The following is a 20,717-nucleotide window of genomic DNA, read 5'->3' as shown; positions in this document are numbered from 1 at the left end:
ATGAATACTGGATATTTGATATTGTGGCTTATAGATCAAAATGGAAAACTTATAGAATTATTACAAATATGTAGGTTTTTGAAAATTTTTTTTCCTATTTTCTAATTTGTTCTTACTGATTTTTACCAGTTATGCTTCTTATCAGTGGGGCTCTTGTCAATGGTCCTTATGCATTGATCACAACTGCAGTCTCTGCTGACTTGGTAAGTTTTTCTACATATCCCAGACAATTACTGACTCTTTGTTTCTGAGAAACTGAGGAAATTGTATCTGAGAAAATACCCTAATTCTGTATTTCTTCCCCTAAAAAATAGTTAAGAAAATTAAATAAGAAATATAGTTATCTTATTTCTTTTTTTAACCTTGAACTTATAAAATGTCATTTCATTTGTCTTTATAAGAACTAGGTAATGTAGAAAGAGGAAAGAAGTTATGATTTCTCAATTTTCAAAACAGGAAGATTAGGCTTGATGAAGTGACTGTTAAAGTTAAACAGCACATTTCTGAGTACTTGAGACTGACATTCACCATCCGTGGAACAGGAAATCCACAAACATAGGCTGGATTCCTCTTCATGATCTCATATTATAGAGAGGTATCTTGCTGGAAAAGTGGGTACCTAAATTTCCATGACATAAAAAGATAGTAAGATTGGATATGACAAAGATGCACTCAGGTTCTTAAGCACTTCTCTACTTGTCAGTCCACATGCAGACTCTGAATTCTTTGGTTTCTCTCAATAGTCCCCATTTCCTTTGTGGAAACCACTGGAGAATCCAAACAATGTCAGTTAAAAATTATGTCATTCACATGTCTCAGGGCATAGTCATCAGAGTTCCAAAGGTTCCTGATAATCCATCTCAACGCAAGGTTGTTACTACATATTCCCCCTTCCAAATTCCCCATCTCCAGAAAGGGAAGTTAATGCTTCCCTCTCTTCAATCTAAGCACTAGGATCTGATCCAAAATACTGACAATTTCTTCCTCTAATATTAAACTCTGAACTTGTGATCTGGTACTTCCCCGACCCATAGAGCAAAAGGGACTTGACCAAACTTAAGTAGTTGAAATGATTCCTTATCATTTCCAGAATCAAATATAAGATCCAGTTTGACTTTCAAAGCCCTACCTAACCTGCTCCTCCACTATCTCTCCACTCTTCTCAAAACTTACTAATTTGATTGACTGATGGAGATACAGAACCTAATCTTAACCACTTCCACTACTGCTGTTTCCAATCCAGAGCCCATTCCCCAAAGCACAAAGGAAATAATGGACATATGCCCCACATCAGTAATGTCCAGAATCCATATCTTACAGCATTTATACTTAGGTACTATATTGGCTGTAGATTAAACTGCCTAATCAGAGAACTGACTTCCTTCTCCCCTTGTTCTTTGGGTCACATGCCTTCCTCCTGTAAAATTGTTTTCTATTAGTCAATTCAATAGCATATCTTTCAGATTTGTTTGATTGTCAATCAATCAAACTAGGAGGATGTAGTGTAAGGCAGTCACAGGATATTTGCTGCCTAACCCTCACATAAATATTTTAATCAGAACCTGTCTTTTCCAGACTAAAATAATATCTGATCTCATTTAAAGATCCTAATTTCACCCCTGCTTGATACTCAACATTGTCACAGCTGCCTTAAATCCTATGTAGATAACCTGAATATTTCTTTGAATTCCTTTTAAAGTGCCTATTGATTTCTCACCATTGTAAAGTCCTTATCTATATAGCTACTGCTATATCCAGTTCGTCTGATGAAGCATCTAGAAGTAATTGGTACAGATATATTTGAGTTCATTCTGAATACCACTTAGTATTATTTTAAAAGAACTAGATTCTCTGTCTTGCACTCAAAACTGATAGATAATGAGTCTATCTGGGGAAATTAGGCAACATGATCCACACACAGAGATTTTTACCAAAGTCTGATTCTTCCTTAAGCCATTTCCTTCAGACTTTTCACAAATTTGGTTAGACTCTTTCAGGTGATTGGGAAAAGGTGATTGGTTTGCAATATGTCTAATTATTTTGACTGCCTTATAAGTAATTTCATCTAATTATGATCATACCTAGATTGTAGGTATACGACCTTTGCTCTGAATATTTACTTTTCCCATTCAGAGACTACTTATGACCTACAATTCTGCCAGTCAGATAACTACAATTTCCAGGTCTGAAATTCTAGAATGCTGATAAGAATATAGGCATTTTCATTGTGCTTCTAGATAGACAAGGGATGACCACTTGAACTTCATCATAGAAGTCACTCTCCATTCCTATATATCTTATGATTCATTCACTCTCTCTGAGCATAGAATTGACTGTGAGACTGCATTTGAGCATCCTTTCTCCCTTGCTCTCATTTATAGTCAACACTTATTCCATATGGATTTACTAAGTGATTCACACCCCTAGCTCACTCCCTGCATTCCCCTTTCCCTCTTTATTCTCTCTCCTTTTTCATTCACTCAATACTTCTTCACTCAAGGACCAGATCTCACACTGCCACACCAAACAACAAACACCTTTATCTAGAAAGATTCTTCCTACTCTTTTAATTAACAGTAGCAAACAGTTGTACAAATGCTATTATCTTCTTCAATCACCTTTTTAAGGGCTGTCAGTCCTAACAAGATAGAGAGATGTTTGAAAGATAAGATGTCAGGGTAATAAATAATTTATTTTTACAAAAACAGCTCATTTACTTTCATTTGATTTAATATTTAAATGTCCCAATAAGTATTATACTAAGTCTGTATTCTATCTGAATATATATCTGTGAAGGTGATGGACTGCAAATTTATTGGGAAATTTCATCCTGAAAGTACCTGTCTAGTTTATGCTAAAATTTCTTTAAGAATTTTCATTTTCAGGGACGGCTAGGTGGTGTAGTGGATAAAGCACTGGCCTTGGAGTCAGGAGTACTTGGGTTCAAATCTGGTCTCAGACACTTAGTAATTGCCTAGCTGTGTGGCCTTGGGCAAGCCACTTAATCCCATTTGCCTTGCAAAAAAAAAAAACCTAAAAAAAAAAGAATTTTCATTTTCTGTTGACTTGTACATTTTGGGTCATGCCTAAGAGCCTGAAATTGCCACCTTTATCCCTCTTCCAACTCAAGATAAATAATTTCACCATTTCTTCAATAACTCCATCCTCCAGCCTTTCACTCTACTGGTCTGCCACCATAGGTATCCTAATCCTTTCCTCATCATACCTACATAGTCTAATCTTAATTCTAAAGAAAGTAGAAGACAAAAGAGATAAAAAAAAAGATGCAGGAAAGAAAGACAGAGAGATTCAAGGAAATAAGAAAGGAGAAATGAAAGATGAGAGGTAGGGAAAAATAAATATTGGTGAAAAATCATACCTAAAAAAAAGCCTTGGGTATGGCCAAAGTTGGGATCTGAGGAATAAAAATAAATAGTAAAAGGAATTTTAAGAGAACAGCCATAGCAAGGAATGAACTAGAAAACAAGAATAAAAGTACCCATTTATCCATGTGCAAGAAGTAGGACCCTAGAAAAAAGATTTTACTGGGTTTAGGGATTCATTTAAGTATCAGAGGAAGTTGCCTAAAAAGAATAGCTTCCAAAGAAAAGGGGTCCAACTCTTTTGATGAGTTTAAAACTGATTTTTTTTAACCCTGAAACAGATCATTCTCCACTATAGATTAAAATAGTTAAGAACTAAAGACTCATTTCACCTTACTCTTCTTCTTCTTAAGGAACTATAAACTCTGGAATTTTGGGTTTCTCAGGTAGTTATCTTTCTTCAGTGGTAATTATTTGATGCTTCCATGATATTGGAAACTGAACCAGCCCTGGGTTTCATAACAATATTCTTTTAGTCATTGCTGAATTAGAAGACAACATCTTTCTTAGCATTTGGCTGCCAGAATTATTTTTTTACAGTCTGCAGACATATTACATATGTCACTAATAAAAACTGACTTCATTTCATTTAACAGATATGAAATCTTTATGAAATTTGGTGCTTTTAGGATATTTAAACCCAGCTATCAAAAGATCCATAATTATTCTATATTTGGGACACTATAGATTTTCCTCCAAACTCATTTTGTTTCCTCCTCACAATGAAAGAATGTTAAGAGCTCCATTTAGAAGAACAACCTGGCTGATATTTTCAATAACTCTAGATTGATTCAAAGTTTGAGCTTTTCTTTTGCTCGCAAATAAATATAAAAATATCTAAAAGCAGTATTATCTTTTGTAGTTATTTACATGTATAGTTCAATGCAGTGAACACTTATTAAGTACCTACTATGTCTGAGGTATTGTGTTACCATTACAAAAATAAAGATGACACTGGTCTTGACCTAATAGACTTAGTCATTTAATAGGGAAGACAGAACATAAAAATAAACAACTCTGATATATGGGGAGTATGATTAACTTCTAAGTAGAGATCTAAGAAAAGTGCCTTAAGAAATATTAGGCATAATTACCTAGCTGTGTGGCCTTGGGCAAGCCACTTAACCCCATTTGCCTTGCAAAAACCAAAAAAAAAATATTAGGCAGGAGTAATTTATTTTTACCTTTTGCAAGGCAATGGAGTTAAGTAACTTACCCAAAGCCATAGTTAGATAATTAAGTGTCTGAGTCTGGATTTGAATTCAGATCCACCAGACTCCAGGACTCTATTCACTACATCACCTGGCTGCCCCCTGGGAGCAACTTTTGAGAATATTACTTTGTTTCTCACTTCATACTTTGTGATGACTTGATTGTTTCTTCCCTCTACTTTAGGGTACCCATAAAAGTTTGAAAGGGAATTCCAAAGCCCTCTCTACTGTGACAGCTATCATTGATGGAACTGGTTCTGTAGGTAAGTTCTATTTGACATGCATATTTACATCACTAACAGTGATTCTGTGGGATGCTGGTTTTATGATAATTCATAGATATGAGAGCTAAGTAGTTTCAGAAAGGAAGACCTGGTGGACATTATTGAAAAATGAAATACTGTCCTTTCATACATAAATATTTTTTGAACTGTATTTAATCATTTTTGTTTGATGGTTCCACTTGAGGTCCTTTTTGTTTGTTTGAGTTCGTGGGATTTTTTGCAGGATAGGAGAAAGGGAGGGAAGAGAAAAGAGAAGACCTCAACTCAAACCAACATTTGAATTGAAGAAATGTACTTATTATTTATTTTTGGTACAAATCTTTGTAATTGAACAAACATCAATGCATGTGATTTTTTTTGTAATAATAGAATGGCATTGATTGAACCACATTCTCAACTCAATTTTACTTGTGATAAGTTGCAGATTTAGAAAAGTCATTAAGTCTTTTTCTTCTAGAAAAGATTATCTAAAGTTGTCCAGGACCAAGAAATGTTTGTATCTTTTTATATACTGCTAAACAAAACATCTCTATTTCAAAGAATTAGGTTGTGTGTATTATTTTTATAGATAAATGTTCCTCTAAGTGTTTTAGATTTAAAACTATTATGAGGATCTTTTGAGGAAAGGAACATTTTCCTGCTGGAAACTCACCTAAACTAAGATGGTGCCTTATTTGCTAATGTTAAATAAGCTCAAGTGAGATTACATAAATGCTTTTAAATAAAATGGGCAAAGTAGAATGCATGACAGGGGTAAATATCTTGATCTCTGTATTCTGATAGGGAAAGAATAATGTAGATATCTGACTACAGGGTTATGAATCATATACAAAAAAAATAGAGGAAATTGATCATAGAGCTTCACAAGGAGTATCGATTTTGGAGTCAGGAACTGAGTTTCAAGTCTTAGAAGCAAAAGTTATGAGCCAATGAGCCAGTTACAACACCTGAGTCTCATTTTCCTCAGTTGTAAAATGGGAATAACTCAAAAACTAAAAGTTGCTTTGATTTTATAAAAATAGTAGCATTGTATGTGAGAACAATAGAAATAGCAAAAAAAATCTTACAAATTCATGATAGTATTATGAATTTCTTTTGGTAGAAAAATTCTTGAAAAATTCTTTATTTTTGCTTATGATAGCTCAAAGGTAGTTTGTTTCTACTTGTCTCTGGTAATACACTTTTTGATGGACATTCATTCTTCTGGCACCCATCACCATCCTAAGTACACACAGTAGTAATCTACATAGGAACTAACTGTGAATTATTTATTTTTTGAATCTTACAAATATACAATATACAAATAAAAATAATACAATAAAATAATAAATACAATAAATAAAAGTAATACAATACAATAAACAAAAATAAAAATTTTCCATTTTCAGAAAGTAATAGCAAATATTAACATAGATAACATATTATAAGGGATATTCAAAGATCAGGAACAATTTATTTGAATGTCGTTGACAAAGAAGTAATGAACAATGAATGATTGCTGATATGAACATCGATTCTTAAATTTCAATCGTGGTAGACAGTGTCTTTGAATTTATAGAAAGATTTTGGTGATTTTCCTATTTCTGTTTTAAAAAAGAAGATAATATTCCTAAAATTCTCCAACGATATTTCCTTGGAGGTCTTTGGGAAATAATCCTTAGGACTAGTAAATCACTAAATCTTGGTGATATTTAGCATATCTGGTTATATAAGTGGTTTTGAAGCTTATTTTGGTAATATCCATATGAATAAGAATTTAGTTAGCTAAGAATATTCATGGCTTCATTTGTTAGTATCCCTCCAGATTCCCAAATTCACATTCATCTTATGAAGGCCAGCTGGCTTACATAGCATACCAAAAAATCCACAATCTTACCCTAGAGCACAAAAATAGATGTTAAGAGTGTTCTATGCAGAACATAGGTCTTGAAGCCCACTTGAAGCAGAAATCCTTAGAGGATCTCATGTTGGGTTAATGGGGTTCCTAGTAAATTTTCATAATCTTAGAAACAATCCTCATTTTGCAGATTAAAGAAACTAAAGCCCAAAGACATTCACTGACTTGCCCAAAATCAGAAATGGAATTAAAACTGAGGTCCTCTGTCTACAGATCTAAGGTTCTTTTCACAACAAGAAACTTGCTCTCTTTATGATCTCCATAAAATTATATAACAATCCTACAGCTAAAAATATGAAAATCAATTTCATAGGACAACCAAATTGACCTTTTTACCCCAGTATCTTAAACAATTATTTTTTAGTTAGAAGAGGTCATTTGTATCTATAAATGGAAACCAATAGGCCAATAAAGAAGGAAAAATTAAAATTGAAATGTATGGTAGTAGCAACAAGTTCATTCACAATAATTCATTGTTTATTATGTGTTATAAAATGAATTAGTCATGTTTTATTTAGCTTGAGTCCAAGTTGTCTCTAATCACAAATTAGAACAATGTCTTCTCAGTGAATCATAAAAATGCCATATGGTTTCTTGATATTGAGAATTATCCGTCTAGTACAGTTTTAAGTACCATTTCTGCTTCCTGCTATCACAGAATTTGTAATTTCCATACTGTGACTAATGAATAAAACACATTTATATTAAACTTTACAAATAGCTATACTTAAAAACTCTCAATTTTTTTTTCATGATCATGACTTCAGGTGCTGCCTTAGGCCCTCTCTTAGCTGGACTTATCTCCCCCTCTGGCTGGAACAATGTCTTTTACATGTTGATGGTAGCAGATGCCACTGCCTTATTGGTAAGTCCTACCTGTGTTTTTAATGACGCTAAGAACTTTATTAGCCCCTGTTATAGTTGAGTACTGTAATCGAGCCTTAAGCAAATTTTCAATTTATTCCTCTGCACAGATAAATTATGTAGTTCTTGGTCAGGAGAGAGGAAACTATATTGCTCATAATGATTCAAATAAATCTTTGAAGTCTAATCTGCTCTAAAGCAAGCTGCTGAAGAACCAACTGAATAGTTTCAAACAGACTAAAAATTAGAATGAAAGGGTAGGTTGTTCACCCATTTAATTCATATTAGAATAATTAAATTCAGCAAATATTTATTATGTACCTACTGATTATGGAACTCTACTTAAGTCTTAAATTCTAAAGCTTCATTATGTAACAGAAAAGTCCTTCGGTTCTTAAAAGCTGTGCCATCAGAGGTCAGGCCCCAGGGGTTACTAATCAAGATGGAAAGACTGCAAAAACAGGGCCTGTCATCTATTCACAGATGTTTGTTACCAGATTGGCCATTGGGTGATTAATTTATTTAGCTCTAGCAAATTCTGAAAGCTATATATTAATATAGGAAACAATATGGGACACTGATTAGAAAGCTTTAGATTCAGAGAACCTGGATTCACCTGTCGCTTATTACTTGTATTATCTTGGACAAGTCTCTCTCTACACCACAGTTTCCTTATTTGTAGAATAAAAGAATTGTACTAGATCACTTTTAAGGTATTTTCTATTCTAGCTTTTCATCTTTAATACACTAGTATATAGTCTAACAAGCTACCAAATTATAATAGAACTACAATCTAAGTTAATGGAAGGTGTCTTCTCACGAACATTATTGAAGGTATCTCAAAAAGTCAGTGCATTTTTTATGTCTCAGTAGCAGAAGCTTGAACTAAAATTTGACAGACCATCCTATGTCCAGCTCCTTGAGTAAAGGAAATACATAAGGCACTATGTAAAGGACTGGAATAAAGGTCACCCTTCCATAAGACAGTTGCTGAATTCATGAAATTTAAAAACTCATAAGTCATGACAACATTCAGCAATGTGAGGCAAACATTAGTTTCAAAAACAGACTTCTATATAAAGTTCAATTTGAAAGTCATGGCAGGGTTGGGACTGGAGAGCCAGGGATATTTCATGAAGGGGGTAGCACTTAAACTGGAATGTAAAAGATGGGTAAAAATGTAGTGTGGGATTAATGTGAGTATAAGCAAAAGAGAGGAATGTGTTTTAGGGAATAGTAGCATAGTACTGAACAGTTTCATTTGAGTACATTTAGTGTTGCTAAAGTTTGCTTTTTTTTATCAGAGAAATGATATGGCATGGTCATTATATATCATTCTGATATTAGACTTCAATTGGTGAAGGATATTCCATAATTTCAAGTTTTTCCTAAGTTTTAAGCACATTACCCTTGAAGATAAATGACTGCCACTGTTAGCATGAAGCATAATCATTTACCAGGAACAACCGTGTTTCTCTACCAGCCTTTTTCAGTTATTGTTTAGGCACCCATAAGGTAATGGAACTGTGTCTAGAGAATGGTTTTCCAGGCAGGAAAAAAAGGAGTTTATTACACATCAGGCTATCAGACACTATCCTACTACAGGTAAAAAGAAAAAGATTTTTCACTTTTATTCTATACTCACTAGATGAGCTTTACAGTCCCATTCAGCTTTAAAATCCCATAATCTTAGCTTGGCATTTAAAGCTCACCATGATCTGGAATTGGCTTGCTTTTCAAGTTGTACCTGTATTTAATACCTTCTTTGTATTTTCTATACTACATAGTACCCAGTCCACAGAATATTTAACCTCATTTTCTCACCTCACTGATCATTTTATTCCCTACATTTGGTATGCTATGCTCATATCCAGTTGCTTCTCTGCTGTTGAAATCTCTCAAGGATTTCCTGATCTCTCTTCCAAAGAATGTTCATAATCCTATGCTAACCTCTTACTTACACTCTACTTTTTATGATTTCTTATTGTGGTGATGTATTTTTAAATCTTTTAAAGGTTTCTATAATTATTAGCCATTTTTATGTAAATTATACTCAGGTCCTGTTTGAATGAATTCATTGTATTGTAGGGATGGACTGTGCTAGCTCTAGAATGGAAAGATTTTAAGTGTGAACCTAGGGATATATCAATCAACCAAGGCTCAACCTAGCTAATAAACTCATCACCATGACCAGCAAGTAATGAATTGTTTTAGATAAATAAATTCATGGTAATTCTCAATTCATGGAACTTGAAGGTTTAAAATTGCCTGTGGTGAAAGCCCTCATATGGATGGAAGTATGCATAAATATTCCTTATGTTGGAGAATAGTTAGATAAAAGGTTGAGATATAGTTATCAGGGGAATTTTCTAGCTATTTTTGCATATTACATCTACTCAAGAAATCTCTTGAAATGTAATTCACAACATAACCTGGCTCCATGTTCACAAATATAATCACATGTAGAGAAGATTTATTTTGCATTTTGAATGAGAAATTAATTTCAGATATACATGTAAGTCAAATATTGTGATTACTAGATATTAAAAATATAATACTAAAAATATTGTGACTACAAGATCTAAATATGAGTGGCTTCTGTAGTTAAAGTCCTTCCCTTAAAATCTAACAGTTACAGGCAGAAGAGAGTTTAAGGAAGTATTTTTTTTTCTCCTAAATTCTGCTCATTTCTCTTGGCACCCTTACCCCTGTGGCCCAGACAATGTCAGTACAGATTAGCATGGACAGAAAATGTTTAATAGTTGCTTGTTTGATTATCTAGGAATGTCTAATTCCCCTAGCTATTACAAAAGAATATTTAGTTTGAAGATGTAACCAGAACAAAAGGACATTTTCCCCACAACACCTGGGGGCTCTCCTCTACCCTACCATCTGTTCTGAGTAGTTAGGATCCTTTATATTGGCAGTCCCACCAAGTTCCTGTCTCAGTGGTTCTAGCTACTGTAGGGATAGGTTATAAAAGTCACTCCCAGAGGTCAACTCTTGTTCCTGAGGGCATTAATCCTGAATTGGCTATAAAACCCATAAGCTGATAGAACAAATGCTTGGGATGGCAAAAATCAACCTTTGGGAAAACACCCATTCCATTGTCCCATTACTCAACAGATCATCTTTTTGCTACTATTACTTTTTCCAGGTTTTTTTTCCCCATTGAACATGGTAACCACTGCAAGATCCCAAAGAGCAAAGGATTGGAAGTCCTGCATCCCTTTAAATTAGCATTGTCAGCACCCACTTTGGGGCTTGTGCCTGGGTAATAATTGTATAGTTTGAAGTAGAGGGGGAACAGGGGAGAGGGAGAGGAAGGGAGTATGTCAATTATAATACAGGAAAAGGACACATTTTAGTTTTGTATAATACCTAATTACTAACTATATCTGGATTTCTCAAGTAACTTTTTAATGTCAAAAGAGAGCTACTTATGTCCAAATACAAGATAAGGTAAATTAAATTCTTCATTGTTTCAACTGAATATTTGGTCTAATAATGTCATTTATAAGGAGGCTGAATTACATGGTGTTCACTTAAGGAATACAGAATGAATGTATTTAACAGAATATGTTTAGAAATGCTTTCATGACTGTTTCTAAATAAAATACTTGAATCTATCGTATTCATCTTAACAGAAAATCTTTGCAGTTCTGGCAGCTTTTCCCTCACTTGACAAATCTTGATTTCAATCTATTTAAATGTCTTTCATTTTATTTATTTTTCTGTCTTGGACTGTTTTTTTTTTAATTTTAAATTTTTTATTTTATCTTAAATTTTTATTGATTTTTATCTTAGAATATTATTGATCAAAATAGTGTCAGAGTTGGTGTTGTATCCAGACTAAAAATATTTTTTTTTTTTAGTTTTTGCAAGGCAATGGGGTTAAGTGGCTTGCCCAAGGCCACACAGCTAAGTAATTATTAAGTGTCTGAGGCCAGATTTGAACTCAGGTACTCCTGACTCCAGGGCCACTGCACTACCTAGCCATCCCCCAAACTAAAAATATTTTCAGGGATATTTGATTTATTACTTATAAGACTTACTGATAATCTTGTTCTCTTTCTATTTTTTTTTTGTGGGTCAATGGAGTTAAGTGACTTGCCCATGGTCGCACAGCTAATAAGTATCAAGTGACTGGATTTGAAATCAGACCCTCTTGACTCCAAGGCAGATGCTCTATAGATTGTTCCACCTAGTTGACCGCAATAAGCTTGTTCTCTGAAATACCAGTTATCAAAGATTTTAAAGAAAAATGTACATGAGGAAGGGGAATTTCTAACTGGTGAACAAAATCATTATGTCTAAATAAAATAACTGTTTAAATAATTAAACCTTGGAACTAGACATCTCCTCATTCCTATGCTTTTTATTTTTTCCCTGGATTTATAACCTTATTATTTGTGGACAGTTCTTATTGCGCCTCATCCAGAAGGAGCTTTGCTGCACAGGATCCATGCCCGGAGAACAGCTTCAGTAAGTCCAAAACCCGTTATCTTTTTCAATAATGTAATCAAGTAGATAATTCAAAATAGCTTTTTAGCTATTTTTTATATACAATCTTTCTTATATACAATCACTTTCCTTTTCTTAAAGGAAAAAACTCTCCCCAGAAGCATTTATTATTCCTTCTTTTTGAATAAAATACCCACAAAACATGAACCTGTTGATCTCTCTTTAAAATATGAGCCAAGTATGCAGATGAAAATTGCTTGCTTTTGTCATTCTCTTTAGACTAAAATACTGCTGTTATATTGTATATATAATATTGAAAATACACTTGATCTAAAAATGATTTTAATTAAATAAATAAGTAAAAATCTTAATTGCTATGGGTCAAATATTACACTAAACATTGGAAATACAAAAGTAAGACAGCACCTACCTTTAAAGAGTTTATAATCTAATATAATCAAAAATAGACCAGTAATAGCCCAGAAAAGAATTATAGTCTGGAAAGTCACAAAAATGGAGCAATCCATTAATATTCTTATTAGTCAGCTGCTTACTGTTTAATCATTTTTCTTATATTATCATTTTCTTGCAGGTTTAAAGAACATTAGCCATTTCAGACACATCTGGGGAAGAATCTGTACTCATCATCCAAAAATAATTGTTCAAGACACAGTACAATGTAAACAATTTCATGTTGAAAAAGTGCTTTCTCCCCATGCATTTTGCACACATATCTGAAAGAGATACAAAAGAAAATGTTACATCCATTTTTATTTTTTTAAGTACATATAGATCCTCAGGATTAAATAGTTCTCAGAGAGGTCATTGCTGCTGAAAACTTCAGATTAGCTACTTTAGTTAAGGGCATGAGGAGAAGATACCAAGTGCCTGGTATTTTTATCCAATTATTTGAATTCAATTTAAAAAAAGAATACAGAATTGAATTGGCAAAGAATATAGAACTGAAATGAAGAGTGAGCCATTCTCAGTTTCTTAGTGATGTAATATAATAGCAATTGAACACTAGGCTAGAAAGAACTTCAACAACAGACAACTACTTATTCTTTATCAAGAAACAACATCATCTTCAAAAATGTTAGTATGTCATATCGAATGTCCTTACCACAAACTGGCAAAGAGATTATTGATAAAAAAAACAGTTTAACTCAAACTTGAAAAAAATTTTGATTCTCTCAAGTTTCAATTGAAACTGAACTTAGAGTATGTCAGTCCCAATCAAGTATTTTCCCCAAGTTTTCTCTATATATTTTCCTACATACAGCTGATGTGGTAAATTAGTATGGAACGATGAAGCAGCCTGTACTGGTTAATTGGGATAAAATTAAAATGGCTAACTTATTCATATCAGAGAATACCAGTCAAGCAACACTGATGTTTCTGAAAGGTTTACATTTGTTAGAAGTACTCTGGAATGTTGTTGAAGACCCTGTAGGATGTCAGTTAAAGCTGCTACTTAGTTTAGTACTTAGAACCAAATTATACATGAAGATGAGCAAAATGAAAAAGGAAAATGCATAGATTTGTTATTTAGGAAGGTCAGTTTGTCCACAAGATACAGTCTCTTTATAATTGCATCAACCACTTTTCCTTTTCATTCTAATAAAATAGTAGAGATTGTTTGTAGATGTACAGCAACAAAATAGATTTTTTTAAATGTGAATTGTATTATATTCAGGTTAAATAAAATTAAATGGCATTTTGTTATTTATTAAAACAAACAGGGATTTGTTTTCTGAGTTTTTATTAATGTTTAGTTGGTTTTGCAAAATATCTATCCTTATCCCTTTTAAATAAAATGTTTTTAAAAAGCAACCACTATATTGGGAAATCATGATCTTTGTGTCTTAAAATTCTTTCCCACTGTATTAAGGGGAGAAGGGGATAATCTTTAAAATAAAGTTGCATGTCTTTAGTTTTGTCCAGATTACGTGTGTTTCTGATAATGTTCAAATTGAAATCACAGATGGTTTCCAATTAAAACAGCATATATTCTTCTGCATGGATAGGATCCTAATTTTTTACTAAAAAAAGGCAGTGTAGGCTACGATAAACAGCTGCCTAAACTGTTTGGATTTCAGAAAGCTATGTGGTTTAAATTTAAGCAAAGCATCAACACATAGCTAACTTGTAGCAAAGAATGTGAGACTTGGAGCATGTGTAGCAATAACAATGAGCTGTTCTTGAATATAGACAAAAGGATCTAAACTATAAAAGAATCTTGAGTTGGGTTCCACCTATAATTTGCCCAAATATATTTGAAAAAAGTCTTAAGTATAATAATGCATACATACATAGACTCATTTGCCAGGTGTGATGAGGAACTAGATAGAAATCTCTCCAACACCAGGGGTAAAATGGAAAATTTCACCATCTCATTGTTAAAAAACTAGGGTGACAAACTGCAGTAACAGGGTCTTGGGCTAAACCAGGCTACAACCTCAGTAACTTCAATGACAAATTCCCTGCCCATCAATCTTGAACAACTCTGGGGCTCCTTTTGCCTTAATATAGCTTTTTATAAAAACTGATGTTGATAACACATACTTTTCTCTCAGGATGTCCTTTCCCCATTCTCATTTCACTTCTTTTATAAGAGTAGGTCGATTTGTCCCAGGTCTTAAGAGCAAAACCTCTCCCCACATTTGTGTTCCATCCCCAGATAAAACACACTAGCTAATCATAATTTGGTGGCCACTAGTTTTGGTTTTCTTTCATGCAATTAGAATATGATTGTAGCTGGTAAGGAAAAGCATAAATTGTCCCCTTCCTCTCTCCTTAATTCTACTCTTCCCTAAGAAGTAGTTATTTGAACATTTAACAGAAGGCTGGCTCCCTGACAATAATGGGGGAGGGAAAAAGAAAAATGTCAGAGATTTTTTATGTGTGTGATTCACCAGCCCACTCTACCATTAGCTGTTTTCACGGTTGCTTACAGCTCCTAACTGAAATTATCTCCAACAGCAACCTACCCAGCTTGGGGAGGGGAAGTGACAAAGCACCTAGGGAGGCAGGCCAAACATTGTGACTCCACATGAGTTGGCCAAGATAGATTCTCCATATCATTCCCCAAATTCAAATCCTGTCTATTCCGAGTAAAAATTGCTTTTAATGTCCAGATTCTCCTTAGCAACTCTCTCAGGTTAGCAAACCAGGACTACATTAATAATTTTCAAAAAGCTATGTCAATTACTTTAAAATATAATGCAAAAAACCCCACAAAAAAAACAAAACCTCAGTTCACAAACTAAAAAGAGGGCCATTGCTCTTTGGTTCAGTCTTGTGACCATAGTCTTGAATTCCATTGGTAAGCAATGCTCTACTGAATCAGTGCTTTGTCTTAGACTAGTTTGTACCCCAGGATACTCTTTCTAAGTTTATATTAAATGTGAGATGGAATTTTATTTTTGTGCTTTAACTACCAGGGTACTGGTATCCTTTCTTGGTCTCCCTTTATGAGAAGCAACTAATTAGAACAATTTCTTAACATGGAGTCCTAGAGTCTGTGAACTTTTTTCAAAAAGTATTTTAAAAAGTATTATCTATTCTCTTTATAAGTATATGTATTTTATTTTATATATTTAAAAATATTCTTTAAATGGTCCATTGACAAAATATTAAGACTCCTTGGACTCTCCCAATTGGCCAACAAATAAGATCATCATAATTTGGAAAATTTTAAATAAGTAAGAATTTGATTGCTGAATCAAGAAATAGAAGATCTCAGGTTCAAGACTGAGAACTGGAGTGGTTGTTAGACATTAGTTTGGTTTTCCCCCACAGCTAATCTAAACAATTTGACTCCAGATATACAAGGCTTCATTTTCAAAGGTATTACTCATTTTTAAAAAATGGAAGAACATATGGCTAATCTATTTAAGCTACTCTAAAACTAATGGTTCACTTATACAATAAGTCTAGTATATTTTCATAGCTTGGGGAAAGGTTAACATAATAGCTGAACTTCATAAAGAATTTTAGTATTTTCAAAATGCTTTATACATATTATTTCATTACTCAGTTGTAATGAGTACTAGCATCGTATTTGACTCTGAAAACTGCCTTACTTAATTTGACTCCTAATTATTATTGCTATAAAATAATTAGCAGAGAACTATTTTTAACTTATAAGCAAAGTTTCTTATGGAGAGGTACAAGGTGAAGCATATTCAGAAATGTAAAAGGAAATTGAATTAATATAACAAGCTTTTTTTTTGTAAAAAAGGCATTTTTATCAAGTAGAACCCTGTATGAAAGTCAAGACATAAAGAAATATTCATAAAAGTAATAGTAGTAGTTGTTTCAGGGCATCTGATTTTATACCCAGGCTGATTCCATTTTTCCAGTGATTAGAAATTCCCAATTCTAATTCTGTTGAAAACAAATTACCCTCCCTAATTCCAGTTTTCTGATCTTTCATTCCCAAATAATTCAATTATAACCCTCCAATCGAACCCAGGTTTATCTATCCTTACCTCTATTCCCCCAAGGATCACCCTTTCACACTTAACAAACTTCCTTTTATTTTACTTTTCTTCCTCTAATGGACTTCAGTGTCATCCCTAAGCATTGTTAAATATTTCTATCTCCATATCTCTCATAGGTTTCCTACTCTCCACTCATATGAACATAGCCTGTTAATTATTCTTCTCCCCAAATTAAGTATCTTCCCACTCCAATCCACCACACTCTTGCCAATGTAATTTTCCTAGGTCTGACCAATGTTATTCCCCTATCCACTAAAATACATTATAACCTCTATGTTCAAATTAAAACTGCCATTTGACATTTAATGTTCTTTACAACTTGGGCCTATACTACCTTTCTATATACTTGCTCCTCTTGCTATTCTCTATGGCCCAATTATACTAGACAATTTGCTTTTACATACTATATGGCATTTCCCACCCCCTTATTTTTACATTTTCTGTCCCCTGTGTCTAGAATACTCTTCCTCACCACCTCTGTCAGCTAGACCCCTTCATTTCTTTTAAAACTGAACTCAAGTGCCAATTTCTATATGAGGCTTTTCCTATTCCCATCATCTGCTAGTAATACCCAATTTATATGTGCTTTTAAATATATATATATATATATATATATATATATATATATATATAATATATGTTTTGTGAATGTAGCAAAACAATGTAGATTTCTTTGATGGTGGAAAAGAATTCTTTAATGTATGTCTACTTTAAGTCCTTGAAAATGCATGAGACTGGGGCAGCTAGGTGGCACAGTGGATAAGAGCACTGGCCCTGGAGTCAGGAGTACCTGAGTTCAAATCTGGTCTCAGGCACTTAATAGTTACCTAGCTATGTGGCCTTGGGCAAGCCACTTAACCCCACTTGCCTTGGAAAAAAAAACTGAAAATGCATGAGACTGCCTGAAAATTTAGCCTCTATTACAGCGTAGGGAGAAGTCTGAAAAGAATGAGAAATAGTGGAAATAAAGCAAGGGCCAGAGAGATTGATATTAAGTCTGGGGACCTCAATTGTAAGATTATCACTATCCTGCAACTACCATTGAGAGAAATGGTAAAAAAGAATAAAGCTGAGACCTAAAACCAAACAGTGTGGAAACCACAGGGAAAGCAATCAAAGTAATTGGAATAATTTATGCTACTAAGAATAATATTGGTAAATATATATTTTCTTCCTTATATCTCTCCCACTTTCATTCCTTTTTTTTTTTTTTTTTTTTTTTAGTTTTTGCAAGGCAATGGGATTGGCTTGCCCAAGGCCACACAACTAGGTAATTACTAAGTGTCTGAGGTCAGATTTGAACTCAGGTACTCCTGACTCTAAGGCCGGTGCTGTATCCACTGCGCTACCTAGCCGTCCCCACTTTCATTCTTAAAAGAGAAATGAACTTCTTTCTTGATCTCAGTTTCTTAGAAGATTTTTTTTATGGCTTCTATGAAGTTAAAAAAGTGATTAATTATTACATTTCTGGGTGTGTGTGTGTGTGTGTGTGTGTGTGTGTGTGTGTGTGTATCCATGTCCTTGTATAATAACATTCAAGGAGAGGTAGTAAAGGATTCAGGAAGGAAGTTTTTTTTGTTTTTTAAAATATATAATTGATTGGACCTTTTCTGGAAAAATGACTTAAGACTATATAAAAGAGAACTATTCATAATTTATGTTTTTTTTCAAGTCTCCCAAAGTCAGGGAAAGACACTTGGAAAAACCAGTCCTAAACAAAATGAGTTGAGCTGTAAAAGTGAGGAAAGATTTGAAGAACTGAAAGTTTGATTTTCTGATTGTTTCATGTTCTTTGCCTTTTCCAATGATTCCTAATTTTTAAAAGGAAAGGCTTTCTTATGATTATTAGGGTCAAAGGCATAGTTAGAAAAAAATTCACTCTCACGAGGAGATGAGGAAGACCTGGGGAAGTGTGGTGCTGCCCAACAAGATATCATCTATTTAGTCATCTGCTCATTAACACATTACCCTATACCTTATCAAATTGATATATATTAATGTATCTATAAGTATATGTGTATGTATATATAAGTGGGCAAATAAAGATATAAACATAGGTATTCCCTTTTAGAAAGTAGCTATTTGAATTTTGTTTGTTTCTTTGTTCTTTGTCATCCCAGAGCCTAGTATAGTGGCAGTCACAAAATAGTCATAATAATTGATTGATTGATTGAGTGAGTGAGTGAGCAGTGATTAGCTGGGTACTGTTTCATTCATCCTGATAGTCTACTTTCCACTTTATTTCTTTGCCTAGGAGGTATGTCCAACCTTTCTTACTTTTAAATTGCATTCTTATAGTCTTAGAAGGATAAAACTCACAGTAATTGGAATCAGGGGAACCATTTATGACAGGAGCTCCAGGAAACAAGTAACGGGGCCCTGAGCTAGGAAGATGACAGTGAGAATACTACATAGGTATTGTTTGTCACAATGTGAATCATTGTGGCTATCTGTTCACTTGTGGTATTCTCTCCACTCCCTGGAGAAATATAAGCTTCTTAAGGACAATATAAGCATCCATCAAAGTGTCCTCCACTTAGGCTGTCCTTAAGAAATACTTGTTGGATTGTAAGGGAAGAGAATCCAAAAAAAGGAGAGAGGTGTCAACATTCATTTAAGAAGTCCTTACTATGTGCCATGTACTGTACTAGATGCTAAGAATATTAAAGACAAAAAAAAGAAAGAAAAAAGAAAAACATTCCCAACTTTCAGAGAATTCACATCCTATTGGTGAAAACAAAATGTGGACATATAAAAATACAAAGTAAATATACAAAGTAATTTCAAGAAAAAGCACTAATAAATGGAAGGATCAAGATAGGTTTCGTGTAAGAGGTGGTTATAAGCTGAACTTGGATAGAAGCTAGGAATTCTATGTGATGGTGGTTATTTCAATCTTGGACAACAACCTTTGCAAAGGAACAGGGATAAGAGACACTATGTTCAGTAGATAGAACAGTGTATAGGACTCCCAAGAGTAAGTGAAGACTTTTGGGAGGTAAGATGGTGGAGTAAACAAGAAGTCACAACTCTCCCATATTCACCTCCAAATAGCCATAAATTACCATTCCAAAACAAAACCCAGAACAACAGAACCAGCCAAAAAAAATGAAGAGAAATGATCTTTTAGTCCAAGAAATTTGAGAGGTCAACAGAAGAGGTCTTTCTCTAAAGTAAAGGGGAAACACAGTCCAAGATAGGAAGCATCTCAGCAGGTTTGCAGAAAACCATTGAGAAATTCTGAACCCCAGTGCAGTAGTAGAGCAGTCAAATGCCAAAACCAGAATCCACATATCTCAGTACAATCAGAACAGATAGAAATCAACTTTGAGAGCCACCACGTCCTTCAGTATGGTGCCCCACAAACAGGTAAATGCATATGAAGGCACCCCACAGAGACCTAAGCAAATAGGCAGACACTAGCTTTATGATCCTGCACATAACCCAGCAGAACTCAGTCAACAAGCAACCACTAACCCTAGGACTTCCAGGTAGGTCAATGTCACCCGAGGAAAATAGACACCAATGCAGAAAACCCATGGGCCCTAGCACACCAGCATGGGAACCTTGACTCAGCACCAGGTAAGCTATCAGACCCCTACAACTTCCAGCAGTGCCCGCCAGCCTCTGCCCTCAGTCAGCACTAAATATAAGGGTCCCCAAAAGAGTCTTGGGGCAACATTTGAGTAGCACCAAGTAAATAACCGGGTCCTGCAACCCCATGAACAAGAAACCGGGAGACAGAGCCACTTCCACCCTGGGAACAGAGCTCAATTTTAAAACAAAAGAAAAAGACAAAAAAGATGAGCAAAAAAAAAAAATGATTCTAGAAAGTTAATATGGTGCCAGAGAAGATCAAGACACAAACTCAGAAGACGAAAATGTCAAATATCAAATGTCAAAACCCCCATGGGTAAAAACCCTAAAGAAAAACAGGAAGTGGCCCAAGACCCCCCCAAAAACCTCATGGAAAAGCTCAAAAGGGAGCTTCAAAATCATATTAGAGAGGTAGAAGAAAAATTAGGAAAAGAAATGAGAGAACTCTCTCATAAAACAGAAGTGTATAGCAGACTGTATTAAAAAAAACAGAATCCTTCAATATGTTGTTT

General features: G+C 34.1%; 1 protein-coding gene across 1 annotated transcript in view; it reads left to right on the top strand.

The window, feature by feature from the left end:
• Positions 1 to 14,794, top strand: part of SLC37A1 (solute carrier family 37 member 1) — a 113,398-nt gene extending 98,604 nt beyond the window's left edge. The window contains exons 17-21 of the mRNA XM_074213914.1: positions 130 to 203; positions 4,779 to 4,857; positions 7,543 to 7,640; positions 12,060 to 12,124; positions 12,696 to 14,794. Coding sequence (XP_074070015.1) covers positions 130 to 203; positions 4,779 to 4,857; positions 7,543 to 7,640; positions 12,060 to 12,124; positions 12,696 to 12,711 — 332 coding nt within the window. The 3' untranslated portion in view covers positions 12,712 to 14,794. The remainder of the gene's footprint in view (positions 1 to 129; positions 204 to 4,778; positions 4,858 to 7,542; positions 7,641 to 12,059; positions 12,125 to 12,695) is intronic.
• Positions 14,795 to 20,717: the final 5,923 nt, after the last annotated feature.

The sequence above is a fragment of the Macrotis lagotis genome, chromosome 1, assembly GCF_037893015.1.
Source record: "Macrotis lagotis isolate mMagLag1 chromosome 1, bilby.v1.9.chrom.fasta, whole genome shotgun sequence".
NCBI lineage: Eukaryota > Metazoa > Chordata > Mammalia > Peramelemorphia > Peramelidae > Macrotis > Macrotis lagotis.
Note: the sequence above shows the minus strand (reverse complement) of the source record. Positions and strands in the feature narration are given on the sequence as shown.